General features: G+C 41.7%; 1 protein-coding gene across 3 annotated transcripts in view; it reads left to right on the top strand.

Annotated features, from left to right (window-relative positions):
* LOC140255954 (uncharacterized) overlaps nt 1-16,024 on the top strand; it is a 189,560-nt gene that overhangs the window by 99,617 nt on the left and 73,919 nt on the right. For all 3 annotated transcript variants that reach the window (XR_011904619.1, XM_072343997.1, XM_072343998.1), the window contains exons 6-9: nt 711-833; nt 9,625-9,747; nt 12,659-12,781; nt 14,216-14,353. Coding sequence is in view for 2 of the 3 variants with exons in the window: in XM_072343997.1 (XP_072200098.1) it covers nt 711-833; nt 9,625-9,747; nt 12,659-12,781; nt 14,216-14,353 (507 nt within the window). In the remaining variant the exon portion in view is untranslated. The remainder of the gene's footprint in view (nt 1-710; nt 834-9,624; nt 9,748-12,658; nt 12,782-14,215; nt 14,354-16,024) is intronic.

Genomic DNA, 16,024 nt, shown 5'->3' with positions numbered 1-16,024 from the left:
GCTCTGGATTTTGAATGAGAGTAATGTTGGGAACACAGCAATATTTTAATTCTTGAGCTACTCTGACAGTGAGGGGCTGGGAGTCACAAGGAGATGGGAGATAGGACAGACAACGCAGCTGACCCTCTTGGCCAAAGCCCAAGGGACAGGAGTCACAGAAAGTGTGACACAAAAACCATTTCTGTGTAACGCCTGTGCTCTCATTGATTGGAAGCATGAGTTCTGATTTTGCATGTCTCTTTGCCATGTCAGTTGTATGTGCTTGTATCCAAGGAAGACCTTATATAGGGTTTAGGACCTGATGCATAAAGAAATCTATTCACAGCATAATTTTGCAAAAGCCCAGTGTTTGACCAGTGGTACCTTTATACCCAGACGTGTTTGAATTCTGTATTCTCTCCCTGGACTTCTTTTCTCTTCCCCCAAGGAAACTTTGGTGTCACAGACCACTCTAATTAGCAAGAGCTTCAGAAGAAGACTACAGAGACGGTGCCTGTGGGCACTTTGAAAAACACCATAATATTTCAATTTTCTTTGCTCTGTTTACAGCGTGGCTGCATAATATACAAACAAACAAACAAAAAAAAAAACCATCGCAGTTGAAGCATCATGGTTGCATTATGTCCAAGCTACAAGCTTCTCCAGGAGAACTGAACTATGTCTCTGCCATGACAGTTTGGTAATTTCAGCCATCTCTCTTCCTCCTACAGATGTGGATGAGTGTGCAGAGGTGAACGGTGGCTGCCAGCATGGCTGCATTAACACCCACAGCTCCTTCCACTGCCACTGTTGGGCAGGATACAGGCTGCACTCCGATGGCCGCACATGCTTGAGTGAGTACATGCTGCAAGGCATGGATATATTTTTTTCTCCTGTGTTCTTGTATAAGTGCAAGTGTTTGTAGACTTGGGTTTTTCTGCTCCATTTTCTTCTACTCTTTCTTAGTCTTTTTTTCCTATTTTTCCTTAAGAGGCACAAATAGTGGACAGCAAGCTCTCTTTCAATGCTGTTCTTCTGACCAGTCAGTTCCAGAACAGATCTTGTGTATTTGGTGAGAAAGACAAAAATGCTGGGGTTGCCACCCTAAAGTTGGCTTTAACTCAACCCACAGTAGGTGAGATCTCTGTTAGACTGAAAGGGCTGTGGATCCTGTGGGTTTCCTGGGTAGTTCCATGATCAAAAGGAAACCATCAGCCCTGCTGAGAACTATGACAATGAAGGAAAATCTCTGATGGTGTTTTCCAGAGAGAAGAGCAGAAAATCTCCTGTGGAGGATCCAGAGCAGAGGCTAAACTTGTCCATTATGAAGATGCTTTTAGGAATATGGTGCTGTGGGCTGGTAGCTGGAGAGGGAGTGATAAAAGGCTAACGAAATACTGAAGTATTGTCAAGTTTCAACACAGAGGTCTTCTCTGTTTTCAGGAACTGCTTGGAAAGAAATCTTTCCCATTTCCACTTCTCTTCAGTTTTTGCTGTATGTTTAATTCTCTTTTTTTTCTTTTATTTTTTCTTTTCTTTTTCTTTTTTTTTTCTTTTTCTTTTCTTTTTTCTTTCTTTTTGTTTTCTTTTTTAGGTAAAGCAGTAACAAAAAACTGTCTGTTTTTCATTCTAGTTATTGGGCAAAATGAGAAAGTATGCACGGGGTGGGCTGGAAACTCTCCTCCGAGGCATATCACAGGAATGTTGGAATGTTTTGCTTGTGCTAATCTTTTTAGCTCACACAGGAGGTTCTTATGCATATGGATGAAGATGTCAGTTTGGAGTGTGTTGGTTTTGCTCTTGCTGGTGGTTGATATAGCAGGGTGCTATAGGTTTGTGATGGCTCCTCATTTCTACAGTAGTTTTGTCTCCTTTCATCCCTTCCTGCATTTAAATCTGTCCTAAAGGTTTACATCACTCCTGTTTGCCAGAAATATGTCATAATCTGCTGCAGTCATGTTTGGAGTAGCTCTGTTACAAGTCATACTAAATCCCTCTGCTCAGTGAGCAAACTCATGCTGTACTTCTCTATGGCACAGAAAACAATAACTGAAAGTCAATAACAGAAGAAGTCGCAAAGCAAACCAATTTGTTCTCTTCATGTCATATTGAAGATCTTTCCTCTTGATCAGAAGAATCCCATTCCAATCATCAAGGTGTAGAAAGCAGTAGGAAGAAGGATTTTATGGTCCTAGTGATGTAGAATAATGGTCATTTCTGTGTTTGGTGAAAAGATAAACAGTTCTGCCATTAGGAATAAATGTTTTGCTTCTTACATTGGACTCTGAGCCCAGAAATGACAGAGGCAGAGTTAGTTCTGCATCTTGCTTAGAAAATACTCATATGTATATATATATATGTATATATATATATATATATATATATATATATATGCATACTCTCATTGTATTGCATCTAAAACAGTATAAAAGTCAAGTTGTCAAGTTCTGCAGATAGAATGAAAATATTCTGTCACTTCCGCAGTGAAGAGAACGTCATTTGTTTGAATTTTGAAACTTGATTTCAGGTAATTTGAGATGAACAAGCAAGTGTAGTCAGACCACATCTGCAGAATCAGTTCTCTCACAGTTTTGTCATTGTTTCTGTGCTGGAGTGAATTCCCTCAGTTGTGCTTAAATTCAGCCAAAGATGTCATTCATCATTTCTTGTATTATCACAGCAATAAATTTACTGATGCACCCAGAACACAAAATGAACTCGTGTTCAGGCTGCGGTCATAGCATCTTTTTCTACATTTAAGGAACTTACCATTTCAGGTTTGTTGGGTTTACTGTATACATAGACTTGGTAATGAACTGCAATTAAAAATATGGCCAAGTGGATCTGGATCTTTTCTTTGCTCTCTCAGTTGGAGAGAGTATGTGTGAGAAAACACGAGGGTATGAGAAATAAATTAATTTAAGGCAAAAGCAAAATGGGTCTATTTACCTAGAAGCAGAGGTGTTTTCCTATGAATTACTAGAAGAGAAAGAAATTCATCTCTCCCTGATCAGATGTGACCAGGTATGACACAAAAGTGAAAGATGGGATGTTTGAATTGCTTTGCTCTCTCTGAATAGTCTAATTTTTGGCAGTGTGGAGAGGGAATTTCATATTAAAAATGACTAATGTGGCTTAGGGGGAGAAGTGATCAAGATGCGAAGGATAAGTACAAAAAGTAGAGATTTGAGGAGATTATATGAGTTTACCTTTATAATGCTCACAGCCTTCTGTGGTCAGTCTATAGCGGTTTGCTCTTGGCGCCAGTCATAAAGTTTAGTTTTACGTTTTCCTAGCTATGAACATTAACAGAAAGTGAGTTTTCATTTTGGGAATGTAAGCATTGAAAAGCAGTTATTAAAAATACTTAACACAATGTTCAACTCAGCATCTCAGAATTTATCTAAGAGAAACAGAAATAAATCCTGAGAGGAGAGACAGAAGGAAGTTACAGACAGTTGCTATCATGGTAATGAATGTACACAATACTGAGCAGGGAATATTGAGTTCCATTTCAGCTATTTAGACAGGAAACGAAAATAAACGGATATAATAAACTCTCGTGTGCTGAAGCACAAGACAGATGTTGGCTGATGAGGACAGGGAGCAGCATTTTGTATAAAACCATTTTACAGCCCGGGGATTTGGGCATGAGCAGCTCATGCTGTCCAGGTGCAGGTGGGGATGGGGCTGTCATGGCCTGCTGCTCCAGTTTCTGCATTTTGAGCACTCATCTGATCAAGGGGTAAAAGGAACAGTGCACATCTCCTTCAACCTAGTGCAGCTGAGCAGAACATCTAACATTTCCAGCGGGGCTCATAATAGCAAGAGTATCTGTTAGAAGAATATGTTAGAGGATGTAACAACCTCTCAAACATACAAAGAATAAAAAGGGTCTACGTTCTGAAAACGAGCTGCTTATTGGAGGTTATTATCTCCACTACAGAAATTAGAAACAAGGATCCCTTTAGACAGGATTTCAGATGCACCCAGCTCAGATTTCTGTTTTGTTCATTCTTTCCATTTTTGGAAATGCTACATTTCAAGGAGCAGTGTGCCAAAATGACTTGAGGGAAGCAGATTTTACAGCCTCAATGGCTTGGAAGTCTCCCATACATAGGAAAGGGGATCTTTCTTCTTCTAAGATATTCAGCCCACATTTGAAGACCTGGAAACCTGGTAGAGGCAGGCTACTTTACCGTGAGGTTGCATGGGAAACTGCTGAAATGGTTTGCATCAAGTCCAGTCCTCCTATTGCATCATCATGGTGTGTTTGGGACCCAACTGCATGATCCTCAGAGTGATCTGAAGAAATCTGTTTGCCCTTTCTCCTTTTCTCATGAGAAACTTCTGCTTATTCTGCAGGATGAATAACTTCTAAAGTGGGTTAGTATCTTCAGAGATAAACAGCATCCGAGAGCAAAATGCTTTCTTCTTGAATCTTGTCATGATCTCTGACTGTGTTGTGTCACAGTCCCATCTTTTACAAAGCTCATGTTGCCCTTTAGCATTTTGCCCCCAAAATTTGCTTGATTCTGCGTTCATTTTTAGTTATATGTGCCAGGCTGAGAATTCACTACCTATTAGGCAATTAGAATAACCAAAGGTAACAGTGTCCATTACTTCTGTTTGGTTGTCAGTGCCTTGACTATGCTAATGTCACAAATTTAACTTCATTAAAGTTTAACCAGCTGGTGTCTGGAAAACAGAAATTCAGACAGAAAACATATTTATTTCAGCACCAGGCTGTGCTTTTGGACTGATATAAATTCATTGTTTTCACTGGAATTTATTCTTGTTTGAACTCCAAGAAGAGAAAGCAGAACACAGGCTTTGGAGCCCAATTCATCTCTGGCGCCAGCTGTTATCTTTGATGTCTTCCCTGTGTAGGAAAGCTGTTGGGATGCAGGTTTTGTGGAGGCTTTCACACACTGTGACTCTTAATAGGGGAAATAACAAAGAAGATATCTCTACAAATCTATAACCTTTGTTTTACCACAGAAGTAGAAGTACAGTTTGTCTGGTTACATTCTTGTTATAATTTGAGTTGGCGATAAACACAGGCAGAAGGAGGCTGTGTGCTGACTCTATCGCTACTAGCTGTCTTCTAACAAGAGTTCTGTGCTTAGGGTTGTTTTTACATTTTTTAGGCAATAACATGTTGAGAAATGCATATTGCAGGTCAAAGCTTAGCTTTTTTTTGCCATGCAGGAACTAATTGTCTGCTAATGGATAGCATAGGGCGAAATGCCTCCTACAGCAGCTTTTGTGGCTAACATTTTCCATTTTCTGAATATCTATGACAGATAACTGAATATATACTAATATTAATAATAGAAATGTCAATGCTCTTTGCTGGCATCAGTGGAGCCAGAGTTTGATGCTTTCCATGGAGGACAAAATAGCCTTTCCAACTATTGATGGAGAGCATAATACATCCCTGCTGTTAGTATGGATAGATGCAGCCCTGCACACTCTCACATGTACGTGTGTGCAGCACAATAACAGGTTCAGAGGACCAATCTTATTTTTATATGCAGTGTGTGGATAGGTGTGGGTGTGTGCTAACATGTTTTGGCAGGAAGAGAAATGTTTCTTCAGAGGCTGGGGGTCTATGCTGAACAGGAAGAATATTAATCTGCCAGGGTGAAAGGAGCAGTAACTTCAGAGATGCTCATGTCCACCTCAGTCCTTGTTTATTCCATGTGTCTGTACTACAGTCCTTCAGAGCTTGAAAAAATGCCAATGGGCAATGCCAGTGGGACTGCTCTGTTTCTCCCTCCTTCCACTGACAGACCCTTGGGCCTTTTGCTGCCTTCAGATCAAAGGGTGGCTGCACTTCAGTCACATCTTCCTCTACTCACTGCCTTTGGCCAACACTGGTGCGAGGCAGCCCTGTGCATGGGATGCATGCACGTTTTAATCCTAACATCTCCTTACTCATCACGTTGTATATAGAGTTGGCCTCTCAATTTTCTGCTACACGATGTCTTTTCTGTATCTGATTTTGGCTTATCTCGCTCCTAATCACAGCCTGATTCATTCCTCCCCTTCAGGCTACAGAGCACTTGCACGTAGAATGGTGCTGCTACCTTTGAGTTTGATTGTTGCCTTTTTTCTTTAACAGAATCCATCATTTTTAAAATCAAACCTCCCCCCACATCACGACAATCGTGCACACATGTGGCACCCTTGGATGTGCCTGAGAAAGATAGGTCCAAATTTGAGGATTTATTTTGCTAAAACTCCCATCACAACACTGTTTCCATATGGCTCTGCTTCTCCTCAGGGCTTTTCTATGCTGTTTACAAAGTGTGAGTAAATCCTGCCGTCAGCTCCTGTGGATTGCAGAGTGTTTGGCCTCGGGCTCTGGCCTGTGTGAGCTTCACCACTGGAATTCCTGAACAACGGCTGTATCTGCAGGTCAGACTTGAGCTGGAGCCTGTTGGTAAATGGCATGCAAGGTGATGGAAATTGAAATGGAGCAGCACAGCCTCTCCAGGAGAGCAGCTGTGGGCAGAGGAAGGAGGATTTGTCTTGTAAGAGGAGCTTAGCTGGCAAAATGAAATGGGATGCTTTTCTCCCATAAATGCCTTAAAAAGTAAACACCCAGGGGAGAAAAGTGCTAGTTAAGCTGATGGACAAGGTTTTTACAGAACAAATGAGAATAAAGTGGCCATGAGTGCATTGGATTGGCAATTAAGGCTGTCATCCCAGGGCTGACACTGCAGCCAGGATGCTGAGAGACAGCGGGGGAACATCCAAACCTAGCAGTGTGCAGCTTTCCCCATATAGCCACAGCAATGGGATGGAGTTGTGAAGAATCAGAGTGGTGCACCAGATGTGTATGGATGGGATCTGCAATAACACTGGTATTTGTGTAAAGGCACAGGCTGTATGAGATCTCTGCTAGAGTGAGTTCTCCATTGGACTATCCAGGAGTGATGAGGACATATATCCTTCTCAATCAACTTTGAATTTCCTATGTATAAATAACCGCTATTTCCATTCCCAACTCTCACTCCTTTAGGAGAAAGAAATTTTAACACTGACCACTTTATATTTTCTCCTGTGTAAAGTCACAGTTGCCACAAGCAAGCAGACTATGACGAGATCCAATTCTCTTTCTTTTGCTGTTCTAGAGTTCACAACCAATAGGACTGGAGAACTACACCGTAACCTTTGCAACCTTGCAGTGGAGGTCTGGAAGGGTTCCCAGCACATGCAGTACATGCTTTCCCAAGAGCATTCTTGCTGCCTCAAACCAGTGCCTTGGTGTCACTTTTTCAGGTTGCCCAAGGAGGCTGTGGATGCCCCATCCCTGCAGGCATTCAAGGCCAGGCTGGATGTGGCTCTGGGCAGCATGGTCTGGTGGTTGGCGACCCTGCATGTAACATGGGGTTGAAACTGGATGATCATTGTGGTCCCTTTCAACCCAGGCCATTCTATGATCCTATGATACGATTCTATATCTCAGGACAGCCTGGAAACAGATCAATTCTGGGATTATTTGGGGTTTTCCTGGTCTTTGTTTTTTGAACATTTAACAGCTTGGAATAGAGTTTCATAGGGTGTCGCCTGTTACCCAGTAATGTTAACAAGTCAGACAATATGAGACAAATGCATAGAAGAAAGAACACTAATGAGATGTTTCTAGCTTTTCCTGAAACCTGCCCGTGACAGCAAGGAACAGATATGTCAGAATGAAACAAAAGCAAGTAAAACAAGTCAATCTGTGGTTGCTTTATCTTCTGAAAATCTCTTTCCTTTACAGATTTTTATCTTGTCTAGGGACTTCCAAGGCTGCTATTTTTTATTCAAATTACTACATTTTACTACCATGTACCCTATAATTTGTTGTTTGCTTGTTGTCATGTCACAGATTATTACAGGTCTTACTCTATGCTGTAATCACTCTCAAATTAAAGCTTTGGATGCTCTGAAAACCTTTATAATACGTAGGTTTAACAGATGTTGTTTGATAGTGATTTCACTTAATTTATCCAAATAATAATAATAAAAAAGAATCAAGAAATAATATTCGGCATCAGTCAGGGAACAAGTTCTTGCTTGAAGCTAAATCCTTTGTAGACAGGCAACTGTTTAACTGCAGAGCCAAGCTGTCAGCCTTGAAAGTGTCACATAAGATGAAGTGCTGCTGTCCCTTGAAAACCTATTTGCAACCTATCGTGCTGAAAGTCCAACAGAAAAATTCAGTTCTAAATCCTTAACTGTGATATTATTTTATGCTATCTTGTCAAATTCTCGGCCTGCACACTCCAGTAGTTGTGTTCTTGGGATGTCAGGAGGTGAAATGAGGAAATTTGAAGGTGTTCTGAGGCAGTGTCCTCTGTTGCCAGCAGTGACATACAATGCCAGTGGCTACATATAGGATAAAAAAGCAAAAGTTGGAGGACATGGGGAAAAAAAATACACCACCATTTTTAAAGTACCTCTATAAAATATGGGTCTTCTTCTCCCAGCACCTTCTTCTTCATAGCTATGCATATAAGTATGTGGGTAGCCAATGGAGCAAAGTCTAGAGGAAAGCACTTTCAACCGATGTTGACTTTCCTACCCAGTTCCCCTCCAGAAGTTCCCCCGAATAGAACTTGAGATAAAGGAGAAGTGAAGGAGAAGTCAGGCTGGAGGCAACTGTGGAGTACTGGTCCAACGTTTCAAATCAGTCAGTAATTAGTAAGAAGCTAAAACTATGGTGCAGCTTGAACTGTAAGGAAATGGCCTTTATTTTTAAATGGTTTAGAACTCTAAAAGACACATTTTTCAAAGGCATCCTACACATTTGCCTACATGCTGTTATTCACCAGTGTGTTGATGTAACTGAACTCCACACTGGAACACCAGCCTTGTGCATAATGTCAGATTTTTGTATGAAAACTAACTCTGGCTCTTAACCCAAATCATCTCATCCAAGCAGTCCCGGTAGGCCAGTTTGTGTATGGACAAATTTTTTGTGCAAACACATCCGTTTGCTTCCAGCAGCCACGCGCTCCAGAAATAAACAAATTAACCACAGTGAAGTCTTTGAGGTGGAGACTTCTGCAGGCACTTTATAAATGTATTTTTAAGTACTCATCACTTAGAACTGCTTATCCTTGAAATCGCATGTTATTGCTGAAAACGAGTGAAAAACCTTGATGTATAACATTAATGCCACATGTTGTTAGATTGGAGGAGGTCTTCTGGTGCTCTTCAGTGAGTGTTTTCTCTGGAGACTTCTACATACACGTTATTCTTTGGCAAATTTCCTTGTTGAGTGTGCTTATGGGTTCAAACATTGGGGTACTAATTGCTGTTGTTTAGAGCAACTCTTGAAACCTGCTCTGCTATGGTAAAATAAGGATAAAATGTATTCTTCCATCCTGCTTCCAGGGAGTACTACACCCACAATTTCCCTCAGTTTATAGTGCTGCTGATCTGTGGAAAATGCTGTCCAGGATCAGAGAAAATAGCAGACAGGAAAACAACGGATTTAGCCATACCCCAACTCCTGTCAGATATTTTTTTCAATCTAATCTTTCACAGTACCGTAATCTCAGCTGTTGGTTGCAACGATGGCAGGTAAGACCGTTTCCAGGCACAAGCGTGACCTTTAAGCTGACTGTGTGCTCTAATTGGTTTCAGTGATAGACCCCTGCACAAGTGGGAATGGAGGATGCTCACAAATCTGTCAAAATGAGAGAGGAACTGCCAAATGCGAGTGTCACCCAGGGCATTATCTTTCTACAGACAAGAAGTCCTGCTTAGGTAAGAAACTGTGGACTCTATTAGAAGGAAAGATATTGTTTGGTGCTTTGGCTTACTGGGCTTTGAATTAAAAGAAATATGTTGGACAAGCACATACACGTTTTTTACAGCATTTCTCTTTGTGATAGTTACATCAGCCAGTAGTCATGGAGGGGCACCTTTGTAATGGCAATTAGTCCATGATCTTATCAATCATTGTTTCTAGCAGTGAGATTTCTCAGTGCTGTAGTGTAATTCCTGTAGTGTCCCTTTAAAATAATGCCCCAGATACAGCTCCTGAGAAATTGGTTCAGGTAACATTTTGAACCAGGTCACCGAAAACCTATTTAGAATTCAAAGGGCTTTTTAGCTGGAGAACTGTTTCCATATTCATAAGGAAAGTACTGTGAAGAAAGAAATCACAAAGTCTACTTTTTCCAAAGAGAGGAGCTTAAAAAGTTGAATTCCAAAGTCCTGCATTTAGGCTGGGATTTTCAAAGGGATCCGAAGCATTTATGACCTGAAATGTGTGGGAATTAGAAACCAAAATTACAGCTTTTCTCTTCAGTATGGTGCTTGGAAGCAAGAATTTATCAGTTCAATGAAGCACAAAGCACCCATGGACTTCATGATGCGCAGGTTTCTAACAGCCTTGTTGGGATCGGGGTGCACTTTCAGACATTAATTTTAAACTCCTCTTTTTGAACACCTGGCCAAGATTTTACCAATACTAGGCTTGCTGTGTCATATCTGTGCTGGTATCTGTACAGGATGCTGATTCCATACAAAATATTGTACTCAGCTGCCTGTAAACCCTTCTTTGAGGAGCACAGTGCACCTTGGCGATCCTGTTGGGACGACTCATATGTGTAAGGTTACTGAAAAAGCATTTTCAATACCAGAAAGTATTTTCAAGTAATGTAGACTATATGGTGATGATTAATCAGTGGAAACAGCAGTGAGTTTGATACTGGGGTCAGCATATTCCTCATTTTATCTTGAATAAATGTTGACAGTTCTGTTAATTTATGTATAAAATAAAGCACTAGATAACTGGCAACGTTATATACTGGAACAAATTTTCTTTCTGACCCCATGGCAGCAGTCATAAGTCATCAGGAATCATTTCCTAATATGAATATACATATGTATATGCTTTTCTTAGAAACTATTCCATGTTTTTTTTATTTGCCAAATTCAAGCTGGTATCTGACTCCCTGTAACCTGAGCTAAAAGGAAAAGCAGGGCAGGGAGGTGTCATGCTTTAGCTATTAGCTGTGTTTATCAGATATGAAGAGATGACTGCAGCATGGTGGCTGTGGAATGGTTCTCAAATATATATTTTTTTCTATTTGAAAAGCATAAGAAGAGAAAAGAACTTTTCCAGCATTTGCCAACATTTTTCTACTTGCAAATTGACATTTTATTACAGAATAAGGAGAAATAATTCATTTTATTCTGAACAGCAGCTGCATACATGGCCACTTCAGTGCAGCTGTCATTCATCCTGAAATCTTCATGGGTCAGTCTGTGGTGTTTGCACTGCCTGGGGCCTCTTTTTGCAAGAAGGCTGATTGCATTCGTAAAGCTGCTTGTGCTCAAGTGCAGGAGTCTGTGAGCACGGGACTGATTACAACACATATGGAGAGGAGCTGTTAGAAAGCTGTTTTCTGGAGTAAAGAGCAAGGAACTGCATGCCTGGCATCCCCTCCTGGACATGAGGTGCTCTGTCCCAGGATGATTGCCAGGTATAATCTGCATTTTGCAAGTGCAATGTCAGAACCAAAGCAGGAGCAGGAGGTGGGTAGGTGTGTGCTGTGTCTGCATGCAGACTGGGGGTGTGCAGCTGTGTTACATGGCAGCACTATCTAGTACAAATAAGGCCTCCTTCCCTTTCCTTCCCTTCCTTTCCCATTGTCATGCCCTCCCACCGAGATTTTAGGAAGATAGATGCCTTTAGTGGCATATAATTCCCCACATACAGCTCCTTGTCTTTTCTATTTTTTCCTCTGATGAGAGAGGATTCCTCTCTGCAGAAGGAACTTCAGGATTTGTGGATGTGACAGAGAGGATCTGTCTCCATCGTACTTGCTGCCGTTTATTCCAAATCATTTAACATTCAGGAAATAATCAGATATTTCCTGTTCCACTAATTTGAATGTAATGGCCATGTGGACCTAATGCTAATTTTAGGGTAGTGGGAGATAGGATTTTTATCTGAGTTCTTATGTGGCTTCTTGTACCATTGCTCTTGTTAGAGGAAATACAGAAAAGTTATGTTGGTTGCTCCAAAAGTAATGCCTTCTACCATGGAAACTACAACAGATACAAAGAGCACAATAATGCTGTTTAATAGAGCAAATTCTCAGCTACAAAACACTGTTTTTCAACATAGCCACCACCACGATGAGCTGATTGAGATGCTTCTCATTGCATGGTGTGACAGCTGTGCATGGCCATCTGGATCATGGCTTGCCTTTCATGTCACTGCTGCCCCTGCTGAAACACACCATCCACGGCCTCACTTTGCTCACTTTCACCATTTGGACTCCATAAATGTTTGACAAATGTCGATAAATGTCCATGAGTGCCATATTCTCTGGATGGAACACACCAGCACCATCTGCTTCTGACATCATGAACCAACATAATAAAATAGGAGGCATTACTTTCAGAACTACCCTCATACTGATACAATAAATATCATATCTGATGTAAAAATTCATGCTTAGGGGCTCAAGGTCAGTACAGAGTAGAAAAAGGTATTATTTTGGAGAACAATGCTGTGAGTTCAGTGTTCCTGGATCCATCAGATGCAGTCATTTGCAGACTCACATCAAGATGCTCTTTCCACTGGACATCTAGAAACACAACCATGTGACTGTAGGGTAGTATTTTTTTTAATATATTTGCCTTTCTCTCTGCTTCCTAGACATTGATGAGTGTGCAGAAGGGAGAGCCAGGTGTGCTCATCGCTGTGTGAACATGCTGGGATCCTTCACCTGTGCCTGTAATCCCGGCTTTGAGCTGGGGGCTGATGGGAAGCAGTGCTACCGTAAGTGACAGCTTTACAGCTCTGCCTTTCAGGCCGCCTTATCTGCCAACTGCTATGCTTCACTTTTAATTCAGTTGGATTAACATTCCCAGCAAAATAAATGTATGCAAAAACTCAAGCTTAATATTATTTTCTTCATCTTCTGCTATTGCCATTTTTGCAGGTTTGATACCTTCCTAAGCCTCTGTTCACTGACCTTAATTACTGCATTTCAAAGAGCAAATCTCCCTGTTGGTTTATCTTCAGAGCCTGGTGAATTCTATTCCAGCACCACCAAAATATTGCTGTTCTGTGAAATGTATTCATTTCCGCCCTCCCTCTCCCCATTTTCTTACATGCCTAGTCTGATGCAGGAGAAAACCAACATGACATTCTGCTCTTGTCTTCATCTGCATAGGTTTGCTCGTGTTTCTGCAGAGATTATTGACATTATTAAGTAGATGCTTAAGAAGGCGAAATAAAACAAGATTTAGAATGAAAATATATATATATTGGAACAGCTAAAATTTCCCAAGCTAAGATAACAGTGAACCCTGTTTTCTTCCCTATGCACACAGCAGGGTTTCCTAAGCTTCAGTGCTCTCCTTGAGCAGAGGGTTGGCATGTTGGTTGGTGATCCCTGTGCTGTACTTAAGGGTAAATTGAGATTAATAAAGGAAATGGTGTGAAGGAGTTGATGTTATTATGGACCTAATATAAGGTCACTGAAACGCAGACAGAAGCATGACCTCTTTTAGCAGAGGTGGGCAGTGATCATTCAGTCCAATAATACAGAGCAGGAACTTTCAGCAGCATTTCCTTAGGAAACCACATCATATGCCAGAGAGTAAATGTGTACTTCAAGAATCTGCATGTAAGAAATATTTAATGAGGATGAAAATCACTTTTAAAATATCAATGTGCATTGAAACCAATGTAATAGTGTATAATGTATCATAGTTTTACCTCAGTGTTCAGCAGGTCTCTGTGGATGGTGATTCTCTGTGCCTCATGCACAAAGCTATTGGGCAAGCAATACAAACACAAACATTCTGCATATTTTTATGATCAGGATTATGACTGTGTTTGAGCAACTCACAGTCTTTGTTTATTCTCTCATCCCCAGTGGCATAGGGAAATCCGTGTTTTACTAATGAACAGCTAAGACAAAGTAAATGGCAAAGATGATGCATAAAGTCTGGGTTTGTAAATCCCAACTTAGCTTACTGGACAACAACCTAGATTTCTTCTCCCTGATGCAAACAATCACACAATGGATTAGATGTAGCCTTCCATATATCTTGAATTGATGCCTTCTTCCAGGTAAGCTGGAAGGAAAAAAAAAGGAGCCAGCTGCTTGCTTCTTCATGGATGCTTTCTTGTGCAGCACTCATTCTCCATTGCCTCTCCACTTGTGCTTATTTTTACCATCCCTTTTATTTGTTTCTCTTCAAGGCATTGAAATGGAGATAGTGGACAGCTGCCAGCAAGACAACGGTGGTTGCTCCCACCGCTGCGAGCACACAGCAACAGGGCCACGCTGCTCCTGCCATGACGGCTACGAGCTCAGCTCAGATGGCAAGGCATGCACAGGTAACCAGCGGTACAATTCATGCTGTCAAGACTATGTCTCATTGCATACAGCCCAAGCATCACATTGCTGAGGCTTTGTTTTGCTTTTCTCCTCTTGCTAGCCAGTTTAGGATGGGAGCATTAGGTTACAACTGCATTAGGTTAGCTGCTTTTCAGCAGTGCTGCATGTGCAAACTCTGCTTTGTGCCGTAGAGGTTGTTCTGTTTCCATGCTTAGTGGTGAGATTGCACTCTTGGCTGTGAGAAGTGTCACTTAGGAAGTACTCAAGAAGAGCTTAAAAATTCCTTCATGTTTTATATGATTTTATGACAGGATTGTTTTTCTTTACAGCTTTTGCTACGCTATCTCGTTCTATTATCGCTATGCCATTAAAGATTTAAGGAATAGACAAGAAGAGAGAAAAAAAAGAAAGAAAAGGAGCAGGCACTGTGGAAAAGAACAGTTAGATGGAAAGAGGGGCAAGGAGCAAGAGCTCTGGGGACAGCATAGACAAAGGTCCTGCAAGGAGAAAAGCCCGGAGTCAGGAGGATGCATGATCAGGGCAGGAGGAAAGCACAATTCTGTGAGTGTGGCTGGTGCTGGAGCACAAAAATTAAGAATATAAAGGAAGAGGAGAGGGAGGCAGACATGGATCCTGAGCCGGTGAGTTGGGCTGAGAAGGTTCCTTCAGCCCTGTTCCTGTGCTGAGGAGGAGGCGGTGACCTGCTAATGGATATGTCAATGTAAGAACCACCCTGCCAAGGAGCGAGAGCAGAGGTGAAGGGCTTGGCAAGGCTGAGGAAGCACAAAGTTACTCTTAACAGCAAAAATTTCCTTCTTTTGGGTGCACATTTCATATTCCTACACAGACAATGGGCTGCTAATAGACCCCAGAGTGAGGTGTCATCTGACAAAGTGCAGAGAAGCTCAGCTTTGACATTTCTGGAAAACACTCCATGTCCAAATAACCTACATTAATAACTTTTGTGCTGACCTCCTCACCTTGACTGATTAATTACATTTTCCTTCTCCTCTTTCTCCTGCCCGTGTTTCCTAATAACGTTGGTGCTCTCTCCAAGGTTAATTGAGACACCGACCTTTCCCATCTGTGGCTCTTTTCCTAGGTAACATTCAGAAATGTTTTGCAAACTCAGCATTGACAAGATGGCCTTCAGTGGCCACTGAGCAGGGCAGCAGATGGGGAGAGGGAGACCAGCCAGGAGTCTGCAGTCAGAAGATAGCAGCTTGATTCTTGCATCTTTGAGCCAGCATTGTGCACTTGCAGCCCTTTACACCGACGTGTCCTGGGCTGCATCAGCAGAGGGGCAGCAATAGGGAAAGGGCTCTGCCCTCATGAGATGCCAGCAGCAGTACCGCATCCAGGCCTGGGGCCCCTAGCATGAGAATGACATAAGGGATGTTGGAGCAGGTCCTCAGGAGGGCGACAAAGATGCTTAGAGGGATTGAGCTTCTCTCTTCAGAAGAAAGATTGATGGAGCTGGGTTTGCTCAGCCTGGTGAAGGGGAGGCTCCAGGGACACCTCATAGTGTCCTTCCAGTGTTTAAAGGGAGCTATTAAATAGTAAATAGTAGGGAGATCAACAGTTTAAGTGGTCTGATAGTGATGGGACAGGAGAGAATGGTTTTAAACTGAAAGAGGAAGATTTAGGTTAGGTATTAGGAGAAGACTCTT

Source organism: Excalfactoria chinensis, chromosome 9 (genome assembly GCF_039878825.1).
Source record: "Excalfactoria chinensis isolate bCotChi1 chromosome 9, bCotChi1.hap2, whole genome shotgun sequence".
Lineage (NCBI taxonomy): Eukaryota > Metazoa > Chordata > Aves > Galliformes > Phasianidae > Excalfactoria > Excalfactoria chinensis.
The sequence above is the reverse complement of the archived record's forward strand: the minus strand, read 5'-3'. Positions and strand labels throughout refer to the sequence as shown.